Source organism: Paroedura picta, chromosome 5, assembly GCF_049243985.1.
Source record: "Paroedura picta isolate Pp20150507F chromosome 5, Ppicta_v3.0, whole genome shotgun sequence".
Classification (NCBI taxonomy): Eukaryota; Metazoa; Chordata; class Lepidosauria; order Squamata; family Gekkonidae; genus Paroedura; species Paroedura picta.
Window position 1 is genome coordinate 41,286,407 of NC_135373.1, and position 21,688 is coordinate 41,308,094.

The 21,688-nt window shown below is 47.7% G+C and overlaps 1 protein-coding gene across 2 annotated transcripts in view; it reads right to left on the reverse strand.

Moving 5' to 3' along the window:
- The window catches only part of CSMD2 (CUB and Sushi multiple domains 2), a 644,506-nt gene that overhangs the window by 22,227 nt on the left and 600,591 nt on the right, over window positions 1-21,688 (reverse strand). For both annotated transcript variants that reach the window (XM_077337490.1, XM_077337489.1), the window contains 7 exons: window positions 21,306-21,479; window positions 18,516-18,701; window positions 13,509-13,685; window positions 9,181-9,360; window positions 3,874-4,047; window positions 1,742-1,915; window positions 1,206-1,279 (listed from right to left, as the gene is read on the reverse strand). In XM_077337490.1, coding sequence (XP_077193605.1) covers window positions 1,206-1,279; window positions 1,742-1,915; window positions 3,874-4,047; window positions 9,181-9,360; window positions 13,509-13,685; window positions 18,516-18,701; window positions 21,306-21,479 — 1,139 coding nt within the window. The remainder of the gene's footprint in view (window positions 1-1,205; window positions 1,280-1,741; window positions 1,916-3,873; window positions 4,048-9,180; window positions 9,361-13,508; window positions 13,686-18,515; window positions 18,702-21,305; window positions 21,480-21,688) is intronic.

Here is a 21,688-nt window from a genome sequence, read left to right on the forward strand (position 1 = left end):
GGTTTGAAGAAGAAGAATTATTGGTTCTTATACGCCGCTTTTCTCTACCTAAAGGATTCTCAAAGTGGCTTCCAATCGCCTTCCCTTTCCTCTCCCCACATCAGACACCCTGTGAGGTGGGTGAGGCTGAGAGAGCCCTGATATCACTGCCCAGTCAGAACAGTTTTATCAGTGCTGTGGTGAGCCCAAGGGCACCCAGCCGGCTGCATGTGGGGAGTGCAGAATTGAACCTGGCTCGCCAGATTAGAAGTCCACACTCCTTACCATGACACCAAGCTGGCTCTGGTAAAACGCAAACACATCAACAGGAATGCAGGCCACTGAGGGGACACCAAACAAAATGGAGAAGTCTTTGCCCGCTGGCAGAGAATGGTAAAAGAGGGAACAAGTGGGGGTAAATTCTATAATTTCTGTGTATGATATTGATACAACAAATGCTAAGTGCATTTAAATGCAATGCCTAGTAAAAAAGCGACTAGATCTGTGACGGAATTCAGATGTATAGGCATGTAGTCTGCCTGCAGCCTGGCCATAGAAGCTTGAAATGTACTGCTTTTGTAACTACTCATTAAGCTTTTGTATTCTGCTTCAGTAAGGAGGTTGGAGCAGATGAATATGATATAAAGGTAAAGGTAAAGGTATCCCCTGTGCAAGCACCGAGTCATGTCTGACCCTTGGGGTGACGCCCTCTAGCGTTTTCATGGCAGACTCAATACGGGGTGGTTTGCCAGTGCCTTCCCCAGTCATTACCGTTTACCCCCCAGCAAGCTGGGTACTCATTTTACCGACCTCGGAAGGATGGAAGGCTGAGTCAACCTTGAGCCGGCTGCTGGGATTGAATTCCCAGCCTCATGGGCAGAGCTTCAAACTGCATGTCTACTGCCTTACCACTCTGCGCCACAAGAGGCTCTGAATATGATATATCTTCTGTAAATAACTATGCAGTAAAGATTCTTTCGTTTAAACCTCAAAGTGCTATGAGTCTGGATCTGTGCCTCATCCACAAAGGTATCTAGTAACTGCACACTTTCAAATGTTCTGTTACTCTGCAGTTCGATTTCTCTGGAGCCAGCAAAGTCCGAAATTCCCAACAGATGGATCATCAGATGCTAGCACATTCAACACTTAGGGAAAGAACACAGGTTAGAAAGAGAGGAGGAAGGAAGATAAGCTCAAAATTGAGTGATGGTGATAAAACTGATTACCTGGTAACCTTGGGAATTGTTTTGGGTCCCAAACAGAGGCACGCCAGGGTCCACGCAAGTCGTAAGAGTCGCGTCTAAATAGAAGAAGAGAGGAATATGGTTAAAGACTGATGGACAAAGGAAAGTTGCAGCACTTTCAGGAAGGGGCAGCTTATGCCATTCCACCCAGGGAACCCATCGGGCCTGCTCGCAACTCACACTTCTGGCCACAGGGCTGCACTCACTTTCTGTGGGTGGAATCCAAATTGCAGGAAATGTTGGAAGCAAATCCGAAGCAGGTCTGCTCAGAGCAGGGGTAGTCAAACTGCGGCCCTCCAGACGTCCATGGACTACAATTCCCATGAGTTCATGGGAATTGTAGTCCATGGACATCTGGAGGGCTGCAGTTTGACTACTCCAGCTCAGAGTTTTACTAAGTAGGTTCAATGAGGTTTACCCCCAAGGAAGTCTGTATTAAAAGACTCTCTTCAGATTCCAGCTTTGTTCGGGTTTTGTAAATTAGACAGCAGCAGAATTGGGGGGCCCCAGGCCCTTACCGATGCAACTGGGTTGTGTTCCGCTCCACATGCCGTCGGACTGGCAGAACCTCCGAGGGGAGCCCACTAGCACCAGTGGGGGGATGCAGGAATAGGAGACCGAGGACCGGTAGGTGAAGCCCCTCTCTTCTCGCCTTCCTTGAGCAGGGATCCCTGGATCGCCGCAGAAAACAGCTGCAAGACGGCAAGGCAGTCCAAATGAAGGCCGACTCAATGAAGATAAAAATCTCCCAACCTAAATTTCAACCCTCTCTACATACCATTGTTGTCAAGTTGGAAAGGACTCATGGCCACCCCAGCTAGGGACTTTCAAAGCTAGTAAAAAGCAGAGGTGCTTTCCCATGGCCTTGCTTGGCAGGACCTGCCTTGGTGGTCTCCCATTCAAGGACTGACCCTGCCTTACTTCTGAGACATGAAGCTGCCTTCCCTGCTGTGATATTTCAAGGAAAAAACCCTGCTTCTGTCTCATTATCAGTTGCTGCTTAGTTAATATCTACCTTCTCCCCATCTCCTGGCAGACAGGTCAGGGGAGAACAGATTGCAAGCTTCAATTCTGCTCTCTCACGCGTTGGCTTCAATTTGAAATGGTTCTTTGGTTGTGCAATGGCAAATCACCATGCAGCACTGCATCATCCACCCACCCTTATATAACAGGGGAGGCAAAAAGTGCAGAATGCAGAAAGCTACATTATTTTTTGGGGGGTGGGCTTCATTTAATAGTGGTTGAATGGGAATGATTCTCGAATGAGAACTGGACAAAGCATGGAAGGTGGCCAACAAGTTTCCTCTCAAAGAACTGAGAAACCATCATACATGGTTGCCTTTGGTGAGGGGTTGTGCCATGTAAGACTCCATCAAACATTTTCCAGGTGTGGAGGAACAGGCCTGAAAACAAAAGCTGAGATCTTCTTTGTTGTCTAAATCAGTGGTCCCCAACCTGCGGGCCGCGGCCCGGTGGCGGGCCGCGAAGGCCATGGCGCCGGGCCGCGGCTCCCTCTCCCCGCCCCCCCCGCGCAGTAAAAAACTTCCCAGGCCGCAAGCTTGCAGCCCGGGAAGCTTCTTACTGCGGGAGGGCGGGGAGAGGGAAGCAGAGCCGGCCGCGCCCGTGTGGGCACGGCCTGATGCGCGGGTGCGGCCCGCGGGTGCGGCCCGATGCGCCCGCGCAGCCCGCGGGCGCCTCCCAATGCGCGGGCACGGCCCGATGCGCGGGCGCGGCCCGATGCACGGCGCAGTCCGCGGGCACAGCCCAATGCGTGGGCGTGGCCCGAGTGGGCCGCGGGCCGCGCCCCGATGCCCTGCTGGTCCCCAACCTCAAAAAGGTTGTGGACCACTGGTCTAAATGAAAAAAAGGAGCTTGGAAAAAAGCTCAACAAACACCACTGGGTGTTTCTCCCAAAGATGGACAGATAAGGATTTGGATATTTGGGGCTCTTGGTCAAGACTCCCAAGTGGAAACCCTTAACCAGCAAGGAATGGGTAAGAATGGGAAATGGAAAATGAGAGAGAGACCTTGAAGGGGCTCCCAGCATTTATCCAGGCCTTTCTCTCCCCAACCTGATGTTCACTGGTTCTAGGTTCCTGCCTAGCTCTGTGAAATGTGTCACCTCTTCTCTGTGCTTGCCAGATAAAGGAGAGGGATCTCCAGCTTTATGGTGAGTTCGAGTCAAAATGACAGCACAGTCAACCCTGGTGGCCTCTGGGCCCTGCTGTTAAAGTAAAGGTAAAGGTATCCCCTGTGCAAGCACTGAGTCATGTTTGACCCTTGGGGTGACGCCCTCTAGCGTTTTCTTGACAGACTCAATACAGGGTGGTTTGCCAGTGCCTTCCCCAGTCATTACCCTCTTACCCCCCAGCAAGCTGGGAACTCATTTTACCAACCTCGGAAGGATGGAAGGCTGAGTCAACCTTAAGCCGGCTGCTGGGATCGAACTCCCAGCCTCATGGGCAGAGCTTTCAGACTGCATGTCTGCTACCTTACCACTCTGCACCACAAGAGGCTCTTCTCTTGTGGGCCCTGCTGTTAGCCTAACTCAAATGATCTCTGGCGCCAACCATAATGGGTAGGGTCAAATTGGTCCCTCCTGTCCTACTCTCATTGTGTTTGTGGCACAAAGGGGGCTGGGTCTGCTTACGAAAACACTGTGGGATCTCTCCGGTCCAGCTTCCATTTCCTTCGCAAGTCAGCACAGCAGGCAGGGAAAGCTGATATCCTTCTAGGCAGGCATAGCTGATGCTGGAGCCCCAGGTGAAATCTGAACCCACAACTTTGCCATTGGGCACCACTTGGGGAGGTTTGCAGACGATGGCTAGGCAGAGAACAAACGGAAGACTCAATCCCAGGCAACAACCACAAGTTCAAAGTTTTACTCTGCAATCTATTGAAGGAAGGAGACAGGACGTTCAGCCCCATCCTAGGCAGTTATACCCTTTGATGTCCAATCTAGGTCTTTGGGCTTAGTGTGGTCTCACTCTGCTTAGGATGGTACCGTTCGTGTGGCAAGGCCTCTGCACATGCTCTGAGGACTCCAGTATGCTGAGAGGCAGAGATAATCTGACAATGGGAAGCCTAGCATAGTCCTAACTCATCTGTGGTCAGATCTTTGTCCCTTGTGAATAAGATGGAGGCCTCTGGGCAGGGATGTGAGGGTACCTTGGGCTAAGGACATCCCACCTTCCAAGAATTTTCCAGAACTGGCCAAGAACCTGCCCCAAAGCAGCAAATTCTGGGCCACCTACAACAATGTTACTCTCCCAGCATAAAGCATGGTGCTCTCTTGGGCAAGTAGCAATAATATCTTTTAGTGATACTGTAGCCTTGTTCAAACATTCATTCATTCCCCACATACAGAATCATAGAATCATAGAGTTGGAAGGGGCCATACAGGCCATCTAGTCCAACCCCCTGCTCAACGCAGGATCAGCCCAAAGCCCCATATCAGACCTGAAGTGGCTTACAACAACATCTTCTCTTCTTCCATTTTATTCTCTGCCCCCCTCTGACAACTTTTCAAAAACCTAAAGCGCGTAATCATGTCTCCTCTCAAACTCCTCTCCTCCAGGTTGAAACACTCCCAAGTTCCTCTGCCTTTCCTCAAAGGGCTTGGTCCCCAGGCCCCAGATCTTCCTTGTCACTCTCTCCTGCACCCTCTCCATTTCGTCCACATCAGTTAAAAGTTTCAGGGTTACAGTGTTGGTTGTGCTCATCATGCCTCGCGACTTGGAAATAAATATGCTCCATTGAAATCAACGGAACTTATTTCCGAGGGAGGGAGAGACAGCAAAGGATATAAACATTGGGGAAGGATGTAAATCTGGCTGATCGTTGCTTAAGCACACCTCACCCTTTCCGTATAGCAAAGCATTAGTGCTCCTTCCTAGCACGCCCAGTGAGACATCCTTCCAAGTTAAATGCCAGTTGTAGGAGCCTGCAACACTCCTGGAGATGGATTATAAATCCTTCTTTTGCAGATCTATAAACTGAAAAGGGTGTCTGCCTGTGCCCGTGACTTCAGAGACAAGCTTATCTCTGCTGGGGAAATGCAAAGATTAACTGTGTCAGTTGTACTGAGGCCTTCCCCCTTTTTAAAAATCCGTTTTTCTGTATTCTGACGGCTACAATGCCTAGCCCCCAGCAGGCTGATCGTTCCTCCTTTTTGAGCCGTGTGATCCCACAAGTTACCCAAAGTCAGAATCTGTTGTTCCAGGAAGGAGCTGTAGAAATCCTGGGGCTTTCATTCCTTCCCCCTCCCTTCGCTCCCTATGTGCGGCTTGAAAATTAAATCACAATTTAATTCTGGTTCCACAGCAACAGAACACACCAGCCTTTAAATAAACCGGAGCCTCGTGGCACCTTAACAATAAACTATCATTTGCTGCAAAAAACGTAAATCGTTTCCGATGTGCGCAAGGGAAGAGGAGGGGAGCATGAGCGCCACAGTTTCCAAGGCTCGCTCCCATAACGAAAAAGGCATGTTTTGTTGCTACTTGTGAACAGTGCCATCTATTGGATCAGACCTAGACTAGAAAGCTGTTCCTCTAATTCCCACTGTGAGGAGGGAATGGGGCATCAATCTCTGTAGCTGTCACTCACCAGCTGTCACAACCGACTGATGTTCTAGCAATTAAGGAAGTATCTCCAGTTATTCGGTAAATTAAAGCGTAGAGAAACTTTGACACTAAATATATATAGAATCAGCACTACACGGTGAAGTCTGTGAGGTATCAGGGCGGAGTGCTGTGGAAAAATACAACTGGACATTCCCTGTCCCAGGTAGCTTGAAAGCAATGAACTTCAGGGACAGGTGAGTCACTTCCTGTTCACCTAGCTCTGAAACTCGGCAGTCTAAGACCAATTGCATAGACCAGGGTTTCCCAACTGGGAGAGGGGGCCTGCAGCCTTTCCTCTCCGGTCTTAATGGAGTCGGCCACAAGGTAGGGAACTGGCTGATTCTGCTGCTCCTTTCCCAAGCATGAGTGAGTTCTTTTATTGTTTCTGTGCCTGGGAGGGGATGGGGCCCACTCCTGTCTTAAAACACCTTCTGACTCTCTACCCCTGAACCTCCCTGAGCCTGTCTGTTGACGTGGATGGCGATGTCATTTCTGGTGATAAGTCCTTTCTGGGAGTGCAGGAGTGTGACAAAGAGGCGTGGCCAGCTGACATCGCTTCCGGGGCTCCTCAAAGCATGAAAGGTTATTTCAGGGGCTCCTCCATGGTCAAAACGTTGAAAACGTCTGGCACAGACACATCATAGCTTGGATTACCAAGGGATGGTTCTAAGCAGGAATGCTGCAAATTTCTTTTGGCAGTCAGACTTACCTTGTTGGACACTCGTGATTAGACTGTGAGCCAATGTTCTGATTGTATGGAGCAGCGTGAACTACTGTCCAACAGGCTTACAGCAGCCTGTCGGTCAGAATTTGACTCACAGCTGATTGACAGATTCTAACATCTCCCTCACTCCACTGAACAAAATCACTCGTAGTGAAGTTTCAAAGGGAGAGGAGAAAGAGCTCCTTTGTCTTCCTTTCCCTCCAAGCTAGGTGGAGCAGAAAGGCTTTTGATCTCTGCAAGGGCATTGAAAGAGTTCACCTCTCTTCCCTCCTCCCCAAACTGCACGGGACTAAGAAGGAATGTTTTGAATGTCAGTACTGCAAAAGGGAGGGGAGAAACAGCTTCTCTGCAGCCCAAGCTGACAGCTTGGAGTGGGGAGAAGAGAAGGCAAACTAGTTGGGCCCCTGATCAGCCCCCCCCCCCCAACTGATTTGCTGTGTCTGGATGGCCTCCAAATTTCCTGGATGGGAGATTGGAAGAACCAGATGTCAATTTCCCCGACTCTTAGCTCTGATCCTCCCCACTTAAAAGAACTTTGGTTAGTTGAGAGATCAGATGCCAACTCCAAGCTGATCCCATTCCCTGATCAGTCAGTTGCTGATGGCTACAAGTAGTCTGTTCCCATGAATACATCTGAACAGATTGTGAATAGCTGGGCAACCTGTCAATGAATTGGTTGCCTGATGACCATGGACGAACAGTAAAGCAGCAGAACTGGCAGGCATTCAAGCATCCCAATGCTAAGTGAACAAGAACTGGAACATGAGTAGTAAGTACAACATAGATGAGGAGCATTTGTACTTTTCCCCTTGTTGACCTTGTGTAGAAAAATTGAGGAATGTTTGCATTATTGCCTTCCATGACACCAGAAGCTCTTTGGGCCTTGAGCAGCACTCATTCTGCACATGTTGGATAACGCACTTATAATACACTTTTGCAGCTGGATTTTCCTGTGCAAAACAGGAAATCTGCCCTGAGCTGGCAGTGGTGGGAAGGGTGGTACAGACATTTAAGTATATAATAAATAAATAAATAATTAAAGATCTGCTTCTAAATCCATTATCTGCATTATCCAACATGTGCACAATGTGCCCAGGTCAGTTTGGCCTCTCTTCTCTCCCCTCCTCATCTGCCTATCATTAACTGATGTTCAATTGCTTTCAATGCAGCATGCTTCGCGAAGAGCAATGAGCATGTTCATGCCTCATCAGGCTGGCTAGAATGTGCTCAATCATTTCGATTGGCTCTAGTTTGAGAAACAGCAATTTGACCCTTTCAGTCCCCTAATTCCGTCTCAGAACTTGACTCTAGCCCTTGATCTGAGGGCTACAGAAGGGGCTTCTCCCCCCCTCCTGCCCAGGGGGCAGTTGCCCTCATCTCTTATATAAATAAATCTTTATTCTTGTAGCCCGCCCTTCCCATGAGGCTCAGGGCAGGTAACATTAATTAATACAATCCTAAATCACATTAAACATTAAAATCATACATTACATTAAAACACTTGTGCTGGGGTACATCTGCCAGTTGATTGAGTTCTGAGGAGGGTATTTTTTTAAATAGCTGGAATTACCCCTGATAACCTAGTAGATGTTTCCCCGGGGGAGGCCAGCAGATTAGATGTTCTTAGGTGCTGGACTCCCAGCCTCAACTATAGGCCTGGTGGAATAGATCCATCTTGCAGACCCTGAAGAAATGATTATGGTCTCGCAGGGCCCTGATGTCAGTTGGCAGAGCATTCCACCAGGCTGGGGCCAGGGCTGGAAAACCCTGGCCCTGGTTGAGGATCAGGGGCCAAGAACCCTGAGCAAGTTCTGGTCTTGCCATGCAAGCTGCACAGAAGCCGGTGGCAAGCTGCTCGAATGCCTAATAGGTTAGTTTAGGGATCGTGCTGATGTTCTCACATCATTAGGGTTACATGGTGGCATGCCTAATTTTGTCTTCTGCTGTGGGGTTTTCCCTCCTCTTTTGCGGTTCAGGAGAATTTTTTTTTTTTTTTGCATTCCTGAGAAGTGTGTAGTGGTTAAACTAGGATCCAGAAGACCCAGTTGTAAATCCTCACTCTGACATGGAAGCTTGCTGGGTGACCTTGGGCCAGTCGCATACTCTCAGGGTCACTGTGAGCAGGGGTAGTCAACCTGTGGTCCTCTAGATATTCATGGACTACAATTCCCATAAGCCCCTGCCAGCAAATGCTACATGGAATTGTAGTCCATGGACATCTGGAGGACCACAGGTTGACTACCCCTGACTGTGAGCATCCCTTATCCCTGACCCAGAAACTGCAGTTGGTACAGAACGCAGCGGTTTGGGTGCTCCCAGGAACACCTTGGAGGCCCCACATTTGGCCTGTGCTCTGGCAGCTGCACTGGTTACCAATTTAATTCTGGATCAGGTTTAAGGCTTTGGTATTCACTTTTAAGGCCACGTTGAATCAGATTCTTGATCAACCATGCCCAGTTTTGTCTACCCAGACTGGGAGTGGCTCTCCTTTTAACTGGAGGTGAGGGGGGTGAACCTGGGACATGCCAAGCAGATGCTCCATCACTGAGCCACAACTCCTATTTAAAAACAACCCCTGTGCTTGCCTGAGCAGTTAAGTCCGACTTACCCTTGCAGACAGGTTTTGTGTTGTTCCAAGTCCGGTCTTTTGTGCAGGTCAGGGCAGATGCCCTGTCCGACTCCATGGTGAAGCCGGGCATACAGTGGAACACGACTGTCTTATTGTAAGTGAAATCACTGCCCAGTCGAATGCCATTGGCCGGAACACCAGGATCCCCACAGTTTATCACTGTGGATGGAAAGAGAGAGGGAGAGAGAGAGAGAGGGAGAGAGAGAGGATAGTAGTCAGAATTTCTCAAAAGCTGCATATCTCGATTTTAAATTGAGAGAAAGAGAGAAATTATATTAATAGGGCCTTGCAACACAGGCCAAAATTATCATCCCTCATATTACAAAAAGTCAGTCAATACGGGCGTGTGCCTTCTGGTGTAGAGTAAAGTGACCAGAAAGGTGCCACCCTCTCCCCGACTGGCCTCAGAAGGGCAGCAGAGCAGAGCAGCGCAGCGCGGCAGTGGCAGACGCCCCCCCCCTCCAAATGGCCTCAAGTGAAGTCAAGAAGGGCAGTGGTGGCGGCCTGAGAAGAGCCCTGCAGATGGATCTATGTTGGAAAGTGCAAGCAGATGGCAGCAGAGCAGTGGGCCCCGGCAGCAACCCCCCCCCCAAACAAACAAACAAACAACAACAAAAAACTGGAGAATGTCGCGGGACATCTGAAAATGATGCGGGATGTGGGGAAAGTGCCCCCAAATGTGGGACTGTCCCGTCAAAGTTGGGACCTCTGGCCACCTTAGTGTAGAGGCTGGAGAAGGATCTGGAAGACCCAGGTTTGAATCCTTGCTTTGCCACAGAGGTCTGGTGAACGTTTTGGGCCAGCTACTCTCTCTCAGCCTAACCTCCCTTACAGGGTCACTGTGAGGACAAAAAGGAAGTAGTGAGACCTGCTTTGGGACCCCATACGAGAAAAAGCAGGATATTAATACTTATATAAGTCTATGACCTATTTCCGAACTCTGTGTGTATGGCACCTATGTGCACCACAAAAACAGAATAATTATTTTTTATACCCCACTTTTCAACACCTGAAGGAGTCTCAAAGTGGCTTACAATTGCCTTCCTTTCCTCCCCAGAACAGACACCCTGTGAGGTAAGTAAGGCGGACAGAGAGCTCTGACAGGACTGCTTGGTCATAACCGCACTATCAGGGCTGTGACTGGCCCAAGATCACCCAGCTGACTGTATGGGGAGGATTACTTGGGTGGCTTGCCAGATTAGAAGCCGCCCCTCTTAACCTCTACAACTACGCGCTCTCCGAGGAGGCTGATCACCACACGTCTTCATGAGTGACTGCATTGGGTTTTTCATCCCACTAGGGGTGATAATTCTGTCACAGCTCTTCATCTGACAGGATCAAAGCATTCCATTATTGCCAGTGCAAAGATAGGATCATAGAATCATAGAGTTGGATGTGACAGAATAACGTTCTCAGAGGAGGGAGGCCCAGAACAGTGACTCACACAGCAACATCACAGGTGGGCTCCTTTGAGGACTGGCACCTCATACTCCTGCATACAAAACAGAAGGGTATGTGTGTTTTTTCAGGCGTAAGAGGGAAATGTGCCACTAAATTTAATTCAGAAAAAAAAGGTATGCTTTGGCTATCAGAAGTGTGGAAAACACCAAGACAGGCCACAGATGAGGCAAGAGACCTTGTCACACTCTTTCAGCATAGCCCTAAGCACCATTGACTTCAATGATTATACTGTTAGTCACCAACAGTACCTTATCCCTCAGACTATGACCACAATAAGAGGGGTTACCTATTTCCAATTGGATTTGCTGAGTTCTGGTGGAAAGGAAAATTACCTGTGCTTCAAACATTCCAACAAACAAACTTTTGGTCCCTTGTATAAATTTTACCGCAAAAGAAAAGCCATTGGTCTGTCGACACTACCATTTGCAAACAGATCTAAGGGAAAGGGTCAACCGTAACTTATTCCTCCTGAATCGGATCCAAAATCCAGTGGCACGCAATATTTTTATTTGTGACATAAATGTTTATGGCTGCTGTTTCTGAACTACTGCAGTAAGTGTTTTCGCAAGCGTTGATGCTCACTTCCTGCTTGGTTCTAACCTGACGCGTTTTTATGAGATCGTAGCTTTTACCATCAACGAGTCACTCAGGACACATAGGCAAGTTGGATGCAAAATCTTATGCAATCAAACCAATGAATGCCATCAAATGCTACATAGTTTATATTTAACTAGAAAACCCCCCAAAGGCATAAGAAGATCAAAAGGGTTAATTCAACAGATCCCTGTTAGCTGAACTGTGTACTCTGGCTTAGGAGGTCTGAACCTGATCATGCGCTTCCGGTGTAGTCCTATTACCTCTATGGGAATCTGGTTAGTCACAGACCATTTCCGCACCAGGAATTCAGCCTACCACAGCAGTCGTCCAGTCACGGGGCTAATTTCTGCTTCTAGATGATGTTGACGCCGGTCTGTGGTGGTCACGGGCCTGATGTAACGCAGGCCCTCATTTGCCCCAAGTTCCCGTGCCACATTCTCTTGCCATGGAGCAAACGAGGGCCTGCGTAACACCAGGCATGGGACTGTTCCGGGCCAGTGCTGATGTCATGCAGAAGTGGAAATTCGCTCTGTGACTAGATAAGCACTGTACCGGGCCAGATTCTTGGTGCAGAAAAAGTCACAGACTAGGTAACCCAGCAGAACAGTTATGCCTTTACATTTCATCGTCTTTGGCTTTAGAACTGGCAATTCAATATGCTATTTACATTAAATTATTATTTCTTGGTGATCCCTCCTATCCTGACAATGGGAATATCCAGCCAGACCCATCCCCTGCCCTATCACCTGCCAACGGCCTTAAGTCTTAGGAGAAAGGTGGGATATAAATATCTCAAAATAAAGTGTAGCAAGTAAACTCTGCTTACTTGTCCTCACCCAGACAGGAAGCAAGCTCTTGAGAACTTCTGCCAGGGCTTCAACAATTTTTATCCAGCGTCAACCTCAGCATGGCTTAGTACGCATAGGACATACATTTCCTGGACTCACTAGGAAGCTCTGCATAACAATGCCTTGTATCGGAAGCCTACTAACTGCCAGACATATTGACTTGCTTCCAGTTACCACCGAGAACATATCCCAAAATCCACAATCTATCCAACACTTCACTACAATCACATTTGTCCCGGTCCCTCAGACAGCGACTCCCACCTTGAGGATTTACAGAACACAGTTGGGGGATTCAAATACACTCCTCCCAGCACAGTAGAACAGCCAGTCAATGAAGCCAGAATGGTACCCTGACCCAGCCTATCACAAGACAGACTCGAGGAAGGCCATGACAGTCCCAGCTCAAAACTTTAACCACTCCAATGCATCATTAATGAACTACAGCATTTCCTAGGAAAATATATTGCTTTTTCATTGGTTTTGGGAAGAGGCTTTTCCTTGCTTACAGGCAACACCTCAAATTAAAACAGCTTCTTACCAACAACAGTGGACCACCCAAGAAAGATGCAAGTCCACTTTGTTCCCACATCTCCTTGGGTGAAACACTACAGGGTCTAAAGGCATCACTTATGACCATCTAGGGCTTGCCCACTTGCACATCATTCAATTTAATATATCCCATCATGTGCCAGCAATGCCCGAGAGAATGAACGAACATAAATGTGACACAAGAAAATGCAATGCTGGAAAATCAGTTGGCAGACATTTTAATCTTTCTGGACATACCTGTATTGTTCCTGTTTTATGTAAACCGCCCTGAGCCTTTGGGGAGGGCGGTATATAAATACAATAATAAACAAATAATAAAATATAATAAAATGGTTGCAGATCTGAAACTTGCTGTTCTCCAGAAAAAGTTCAAAAGGAATATACAATATGAAAGCACATAATCGGCACTCATGAAGACACTAAACACCTTCTGTTGTCCTAGTTTAAATCAAGACCCGACATTCCTTGTTCATTATAATCTCTAATAATGCAAGAGAACTCCCCTTTTAATAACTTCAATAGACTGTTCTTACCATGTAGGTAAGCCCTTTACTAATGTCAGTCAGTTTTCACATGCTTCAAACTGCCTTTTCCTTAATTAATTTATGCTACTTCATTTCACTTTTGCTTATCTTTACTGCATTTAAGAGAGCCTCTCCCAGCACCCGTTAAACCATCCAAGTGGTTCAAGACCCAACATTTCACCTGATCTCACCTGATTTGTTATCATAGGCTTCTCTCTGTTCAACTCTTCCCTTTCCCCCCTCCTATCTGTAATTCTTCGTAACAATGTATTTCTCCTATTGCATCTGAAGAAGTAAGCCGTGTGTCACCTCTCCTCAGGTTACTCACCTGTACACTCTGGAGCAGACCCAGTCCAGGTTCCGTTGACAGTACAATGCCTACTGAGCACACCTGTAGAGTAATATCCCTCCCGACATTTGTATACAATGGACTTGGAGAACTCCAGGCCATCATAAGAGACAACTTTTGCATTGCTGGGGGTTCCTGGGTTTCCACAAGATACAACTGCAGGAAAAACATTAAATATAGTTAAGACATGAGAAGTGCAAATGCAATAATGATTTCCCACATATGTTACCCACAAAGAAAAGCCCAACTGAAGAAGCATTTGGGTAAACATACTGGGCTACTTCCACCAAGTCAGACCATTGGCCCACTGAATCCAGTAATACTTGGGGTGGCAATGGTTCTCCAAGGTATCAGACCAAGGTCTTTCCTGGTCCTGATAATGGAGACAGTAGGGACTGAACCAAGGAACTCCTCCGTGCAAAACATGCTTCCCCCATTATGGGTGGTCCATCTAGTTCAGTGCTTGTTGCTCTAAACAAAAGGTTATTCTGCAGTCTGAAATCCTACAGATTGGGCCTAGAATCATAGAACAGAATCACAGAGTTGGATGGCACCATCCAATGAATGGAGATGTGCTTTAAGATTCACCCCACAGGGTGTCTGTTGTGGGGAGAGGAATGGGAAGGCGACTGTAATCCACTTTGAGACTCCTTCGGGTAGGGAAAAGCGGCATATAAGAACCAACTCTTCTTCTTCTTCTTCATTGCTCTGTGATGAAACACCAGTTTTGCTTGTCAAGGTTCTTACCTGAGATCCTGGAGAGCCACTGCCAGTCTGAAGGCAATGCTTAACTAGTTTGACTTCATCTAAGGCAGCTTCATAGGGCCTTGGAGACCCACAAACAGGAGGCGTTTAACAAAAGGGTTAATTCAGCTGATCCCTGTTAGATGAACTATTTGCTGGCACACCCCCTTGCCTTTTAATCTTCCTTGGTACGCAATAAAAGGTCCACAATCATGGCCTTTACAAGCTGCAACAACCTATTTGCTGAAATATTTGACACAGCCGAAAGCCTCCAGCGTCCTTGCGAGTCCTGCTGGTGTCGGAGCTGGCAATTGCACATGCCATTTAAATTAAGGAGCATTTTGCCTTTCGCTTGAAAAGCAAAGTAGGGAACAATGGCAACATCTTAACAAACCCACCGGCGTCCGTGTCCTTTTGCTGCTCGTATCAGAACGTCGGACAGAACAAGGATTGCCAATTAAAATTAAAAGGCAGCGGCGTTAATTTAAGATGAGATAATGGCAGACTGTGTTTGGTGTAGCCCTGTCTTTTGTCACATTCAAGTGGCTCGATTTTAAACAAAAGCCTCATTTGGAAATCCAATTGGGGGCACGAAACGTAACTGGAGGGAACTATAAAAACAGCAACGGGGACTGCAGCAAACAGCTCTTGAAAAATCTCCCGGTATCATTCATCTCCCGGCTCCTTCCCCACAGCCTTGTTCAGGCCTCGGCTTGGAAGAGGAATGAGAAAAGCTCTGGGCTTTTTGTTCCTTTCAATTTTTTTTTTGAAGAAATGCCAATTGCCACTGGAAATTAAAGCCAAATGACACCTGGCATCTCAGCGTGGAAAGCGGGCCTTGGACGTAAGGCGGCCGAAGCAGCATAAAACCGAGACGCAAGCACAGCAAAATTCTTGCACGCACTGATTAAATAACTCACTTAATTTTGAAGAAGAGTTGTTTGTTTAAAACCATGCTTTTCATTATCAGATGGAGCCTCAAAGGAGCTTACAATCACCTTCCCTTCCTCTCCCCGCCTCAGACACCCTGTGAGGGAGGTGGGGCTGAGAAAGCTCTGACAGAACTGCTCTGTGAGAACAGCACTATCAGGACTGTGACTAGCCCAAGGTCACCCAGCTGGCTGCATGTGGAGGAGGAGGAGGAGGAGGAGATCAAAACTGGCTTGCCAGGTTAGAAGTCGCTGCTCTTAACCACTCCACCGACCCCGGCATCCTCATGGAGAGATGCCACTCTTGTGCTGTGATTTCATTGAGACACCGGCCTTTGGAAAAGACCCAGCTTCCGATGCGCTCGTTTTTTAGCCCCTTTGTTGTTTTATTTACTGTTTTGCATAACCTCAAGGGCGGAGAGAAAGTAATTTGCATTTTATGCCTCCGTGTCCGAATGTCGAATGTCGTGGGCTGGCCTCGTCTTCGAGGCATCTGCCCAATTTTCTGCAATAAACCATTCAGCTCCATCTCGGGTCCAAAAGCCGTAGCTCTGCTTTGCGTCCCAGCTGCAGCCCATAAAGAACAGTTAAGAGGTCTTCCATCATGCCCCAAACCTCCGAGTTGCTTTTTGCTGGCCAGTCCCAGGCATTGAAGGGATGATTTGCTTGGCTCTTTTCCAACAGTATCATTCTGCAAATTCAGGGTTGACGGCCAGTCTTCTGAATACTTTCCCTTCTCTCCTTTTCCTGAATACAAATCAAAGGCGCCCACGAACGACACATCTCTGTGAATTACTTTCTTTCCCCTGATCACTGAGCGCCTAACATTAAAGGATCCGCATTAGGGGCATAATATTCCTATTATTCATAAAGCTGTGATTAAAAGCCTGCCTGGGATTCTGTATTCCTGGTCGCTTTTGAACTTGACAAGTTATTTATCCTGGGATTAATACACACAACCCCCTCCCCTCATGCCAGTAAAAAAAAAAAAAAATGGGGGGGGGAATAGAAGAACAAGAAGTAGAGAGAAGATTTTTTGAAATAAAATCAAACTCTTCAGACTCCAGTATATTAATAAATGGGACACAGCATCCTTTCAATCATTGGCTGCATCAATTCAGAATAAATTTCCAACTCATTTGCAAAGCCCTCGGCTTTCCGATCAGCCAGGGAGGCAGAGGCAAGCTTGCTTGGGTCTCTTTGCGTGCCACTGCGTGCCTCTCTCTGGCTTTTTGCGCTTCCACTGATTGATATTTAAATACTTTTAGAGCAGCAAGAGTCAGAACAAGTTTGCCTGAGGTTGATCACGCTGCATTACCCGGGATTCTTCGGCTTCTTCATATAACCACTGCCCAAGACGAGGAATTAATTATAATACATGCTCATGCTTATGAGGCTTTTGATATGGAATTTAACGCAAATCAGTCTGGCCTGAGAATGCTTTTGGGCAACTGAAATGCTACTTTCGACTCCATTACCTCCTTTTTTGTTTTTTTACGCCGCCTCTCCAGGAACCTGCCTGTGGCGACCAGTATGGTATTTTCCAGAAATCCTGATTTTTTTTTTCTGGGTCCAGTAGAACCAAGAACAAAAGACAGAAATAAATCGAAAAAGCCAGGTTCAGTTGGGATGCAGGAGCTTAGAGCTCTTCACCAGCGTGGCCGATCCTGGGCTGCCTCCTTTTCTATTTTATGCCCAAATAGGGAGGTCTGGCCCCTTCCGCGGGGTCTCCAGGACAGGTTGCCGACACTGGGCGGCGGCAGAAGGTGGGGGCGGTGGGCGGTGGCAGGTGGCAGCGGCAGGTGGCAAGTGTCAGCAGAGCCATGGCACTGAGCGCCTCCATGCCGCCTCCAGATCATTGAGCTCCTGCGTGTTGCCCTTGCTGCCGCAGTTGGGGTCATGGCGTTACAGCAGCTGAGAACTGCTGGTTTGAACTGTAAAGAGGGGCAGCTCCAGTTCAGGTGTGGTGGATCAGTCCTGCCACAGGGATCATTTCTGAGCTGGCTTCCCTTACAGCTCAGTTTAAACTGAGCTGCAAAGGGAGGCAGCCCCAAACCAGGTCTGGTGGATCAGTCAGCTCCTGATGCAGTGGAATGATCCTGGGCTGGCATGAATTCACACCCTCTCATTTTGAAGTGGAGAGAGTGAAATGGATTGCTGAAGACTTGCGGGAAGAGACTGTCAGATATTAAAACTTCTCCAATTTGCTCTTCTCCATGGGCGTAGGGGGGGGGACAGGCAGAGATTTTAAATGGCTGCCAGCCCTTTAAGCCTCACAGCCGATGGGTGGACTCATCAAGCTATGAGGTTTAAAGGGCTGGCAGTCATTTCAGTGATCCCTTTCACTCACTCTGCTTGGAAGTGGTGTGGAGTGATAGGGATCACTGAAATGGCCATATAAGCCTTATCAGCCTTAAAGTGGACACATGTGCCTATCCAGTCATTAAATCTCCCCCCTTTCAGTTCCCACTGTTGGAACTGGGGGGGGGGGCAAGGACATTGGTTTGAAATGGCTATCAGCCCTTTAAACCTCACAGCTGAAAGGTAGAACCATCAAACTATGTGGTTTAAGGACTGGCAGCCACTTCAGTTATCCCTTTCACTCCTTCCTGCTTGGAAGGGGTGTGTGAAATGGACAGCTGATCAGTATAGTTCAAGGGTGGCCGAACTGTGGCTCTCCAGATGTCCATAGACTACAATTCCCATGAGTCCCTGACAATGGCATACATACCATGGACATCTGGAGAACCACAGTTTGGCCACCCTGCTGAATATCCATGAATAAATGCTGTGAAAATTCAACTTTTATTCGGGTCAGCTAAACTGGTAGCAAAAACAGATTCTCGAATCTAGGCTTAAAAATACTGAAAAAATACTGGTAAGGTATTTTTTTCCAACTGATGAAGAAGAGTTGGTTCTTATAAACCCCTTTCCTCTACCAGAAGGAGTGTCAAAGCGGCTTACATTCACCTTTCTTTTCCCTTACAGAAATAATGAATTGTGTAGGTTGCTAAGCTGTGAGAGTGAAGAAGACCTTTGCTTATAGCTCCCAGGGGAGAAAAATCCCCAGTGATTGCAGTTACTATTGACAGTGGGTAGAAAATTGGCTTTTTAACAAGGAACTTTTGTCAGACGCCCATCAGATGTCTTGTGGAATGGGGCTCAATTTGATGAGCTTTGGGGGAGGAGGGGAAGCTGAATAAATTGCAACACCCCCCCCCCCAACCACCTGGTTGGATTTCACACTCATCCCGAATGATTGCTTTGCACCAATACATTGCTAGGCCCAGGGGGGCTCTTGAGGCATGCTCACCTTCACATTCTGGCTGTGTGCCACTCCAGGACCCATTGGCCTGACAAACACGTTGCAGCGACCCTCGGAGCATGTAGCCTGGCTCGCAGCTGAACCAGACGGTGCTCTCCACACCCAAGTCACTGCCACCGTGCCGAATGCCATGGGAAGGGATTCCTGGGTCACCGCAGAGTCCCTGGATGCTCCCTGCCAGAGGGAAAGCAAAATACACCATCAGACAACCAAAGAGTCTGCTCCCCTTGCATCCTTCCCCACATTTCAGTGGGCACAAATGTGGTATTTACAGAGCACAGCATGGCTGAGTTTACATTGGGCGCCACCAAACATGGCTGACCCCATCCAACAAGGCTTCATCTGCACATCTATAGGACTCCTTCCACCAACCAGATTTATAAGCACCCTCAGCCCCCAAACCAGGAAGCACCTCCTGCTTTTTGAGAGAGCTGCATGGCCTTTTTCTCTCCCACTCTTTTAAACGGGTCTTGGAAAGAAGCCCACGCCCCTCCACATGTACATAAAACCTGCCTTCTACTATTGAGTGACAGTCTCTCCCCCCCCTCCCCCTTGAAGTCTTGCAGAGCTTGTTTCCTGGGCAAATACCTACTAAGCACTTTTATCTTATGCAAAAAAGACTTACTTGCCAAGAAGGAGAACACCCTCTTTGATGGGAAGGAGAGTAAAAATAGGATCTGAGGCCAGCCTCCCCCCTCTTAACTCCCTGCTGAGAGGCAAGGTCACCTATTGTTCCTGCAATCCAGACTACAGTTTATAGGAGCAGAGAGACCTTTCATTCAAACTATTTTTCACCCACTGTCTGAAGAGGCTGGAGCCCAGAAACACTCCTCAAGTGAGGCTGTTGATTGCTCTTTTCAGCCTCTAATCATAGCACACTTCAATAGCCCTGAAAGTGGGGAGGGGGTAGGGGGCGGCAGGGGATTGCGCCATCTTCCCTGTATGCATCACATGAATAAATATATCCCCCTTGAACCAGACAGAGCTTCTTTGCTCCCACAGTTCTAGGAAGACCGCGCCAGTATTTTACACTCGCGTCTACGGTGAACAAAAGAAAATAGGGAGCATCCTGGAGAATTAGACCAGAGGTCAATCTACTTTGGTGTGCTCTTTTCCACAATGGGCTCTATTCCTCTGAAGATTCTCAAGTGGGGCATTAACGTGATGGCTAGTGTTTGTGTTCTCAGCGCTTCCATCTGCTTCTCGGAGATGTTTTGTTTCTGAATGTAGAAGAGAACGTACTAGCTGGATGGAGCTGGCTGTCTAACTAGGCAAGTGCCTCTGGGAAGCAAAGAATCAGCATGTGGATGCATCAGCCTGTTGGAATAGACAATGTCGGGTGTACAAAGATGAGAAGAGAAGAAGACCCTGAAGGGGACAGCAAGAGGGCTGTTAGATAGGTCAGAGAGTTCAGGACCTTTCTCTCCTATTAAGTGTGCTTTCTCGTCTGTCCCTAGATTGCTACTCTTAGTGCAATTTCCTCCTTCTTCTCGGAAGCTTCTCAGCATCTTCTACTTAGGTAGCCATGTAGAGCAGACGCTGGTCCCTATCTCTCCTCTGCACTATCACAATATGTTGCTCTATAAATAAATCCTTTTACCTCCTTTATCCTAAAATACAGCGTGTGCATATCTTTGACTTATTTACCCTGCTAACACAGCCTTCCCCTGTTGCTGAAGCCCCGCATGAATGTAACGGAATGGGCATCCCTGAATAAAAAAGCGGAATTGTTAATGGCAGGCAATTGATAGGCAAGAGTGACGCCATCTTGAAACTTCAACAGTGCTGTGGGTACCTGAAGCATGTTAAATTCAGTTAAAGGATGTGGGAAAGTGGGAAAGAGGACAAGACGATCCAAAACATTCCTGATTAGGCAAAATGATATTTAGAAACTAAGAGGAAACACTCTGTAGAAAGTTAGAGGGAGGGTGAAGGGCTCCCACAGAGCCGGGCAATCTTGCCAGTGAGGCTGGCCATTGGGGTCGGTGTGGCGGAGCATGCCCAGATGGCCTACCTTGTTGTCCTGGCAGGCAGCAGGCCTGGGAGTGTAGCACACCCATGATGGAGTGTGTCTGGACAGCCTTCCCCAATCTCCCACTAGCCAAGAGGCCTGGGAACGTGGTGTACCAGTAGTGAAGCTCACCTGGATGGCCTCCCCCAGGACTCTGGCTTACTTCCTGCTGGCTCTTTCTCCTCATGCCAAGTGCTGGGAAGTAGCACAGAGGAGGAGGAAGAGGAGAACAGGAGTGGAGAAAAGCCTCTGATTGGCCCTTAGTGGGGGAGTGCCCTCTCCCTATTGGGAGCATGTCCCACAGTGAGAGCCAATCAAAGGTTCGGCAGTCATCACATGGTAAACTCTCTCAAGTATTATATAAAGATAAAGAGGTTTTTTTGCAAAGCTCAGGAGGCATATGAATATTCCAAATAAGGACAAAAAGATATATACTGAACACATATACAGCAAAAAGACATATACAGAAGTATAAGCTCTGTAATCTATAGGCATCTGTGCATGTCTAAAAGTCGTTTATCACAAGGTATAGAAAGCTAATGCTGATGCTTTTTAGGCAGATTCCTCAGGTCTTATTGTTGCGGTGATTCCCTTTATTCAAATAAAGTTTTGTCTGCTTCTGGAATCTAACTGGCTATGCCCATCATTAGGTACTGGCACACCAGCTAAAAACCCATTTGGCTAATGCAATAGTGACTTCTGTATTACAAAACAACTCAAAAGCGAAACATTCCATTCCCCTCAATATTGCTGCCACTTTTCCCCACCTGAGCAATGAGGCAGAGAGCTGCTCCAGCGCCCATCCAGCTGACACATGCGTGTGGAATTGCCAATCAAGCTTCGTCCTTCCAGGCAACTGTAGCGCACCACGGAGCCAACTGTATACACATCCCCTGAGATCTGGGCATAGGGTGGGGATCCAGGGTGGCCGCAGGAAACCACTGAAACCAGGGGGACAACACATTGTTGAATTATTTTTGGTTAGTCTTCCTGAAAAAACCTTCACAGAAAGAATGGAAAAGTGCCGCTGACAGAATTGCTGTTCTGGGGCCTCCCCTGTACTGCTCCTCCCCTCCAGCCCAAGTAATAATGTTGGGGTCAATTCAAAAAAACTTTTCTAATGCACTGAAATCAACCCAAGTTGAATTTT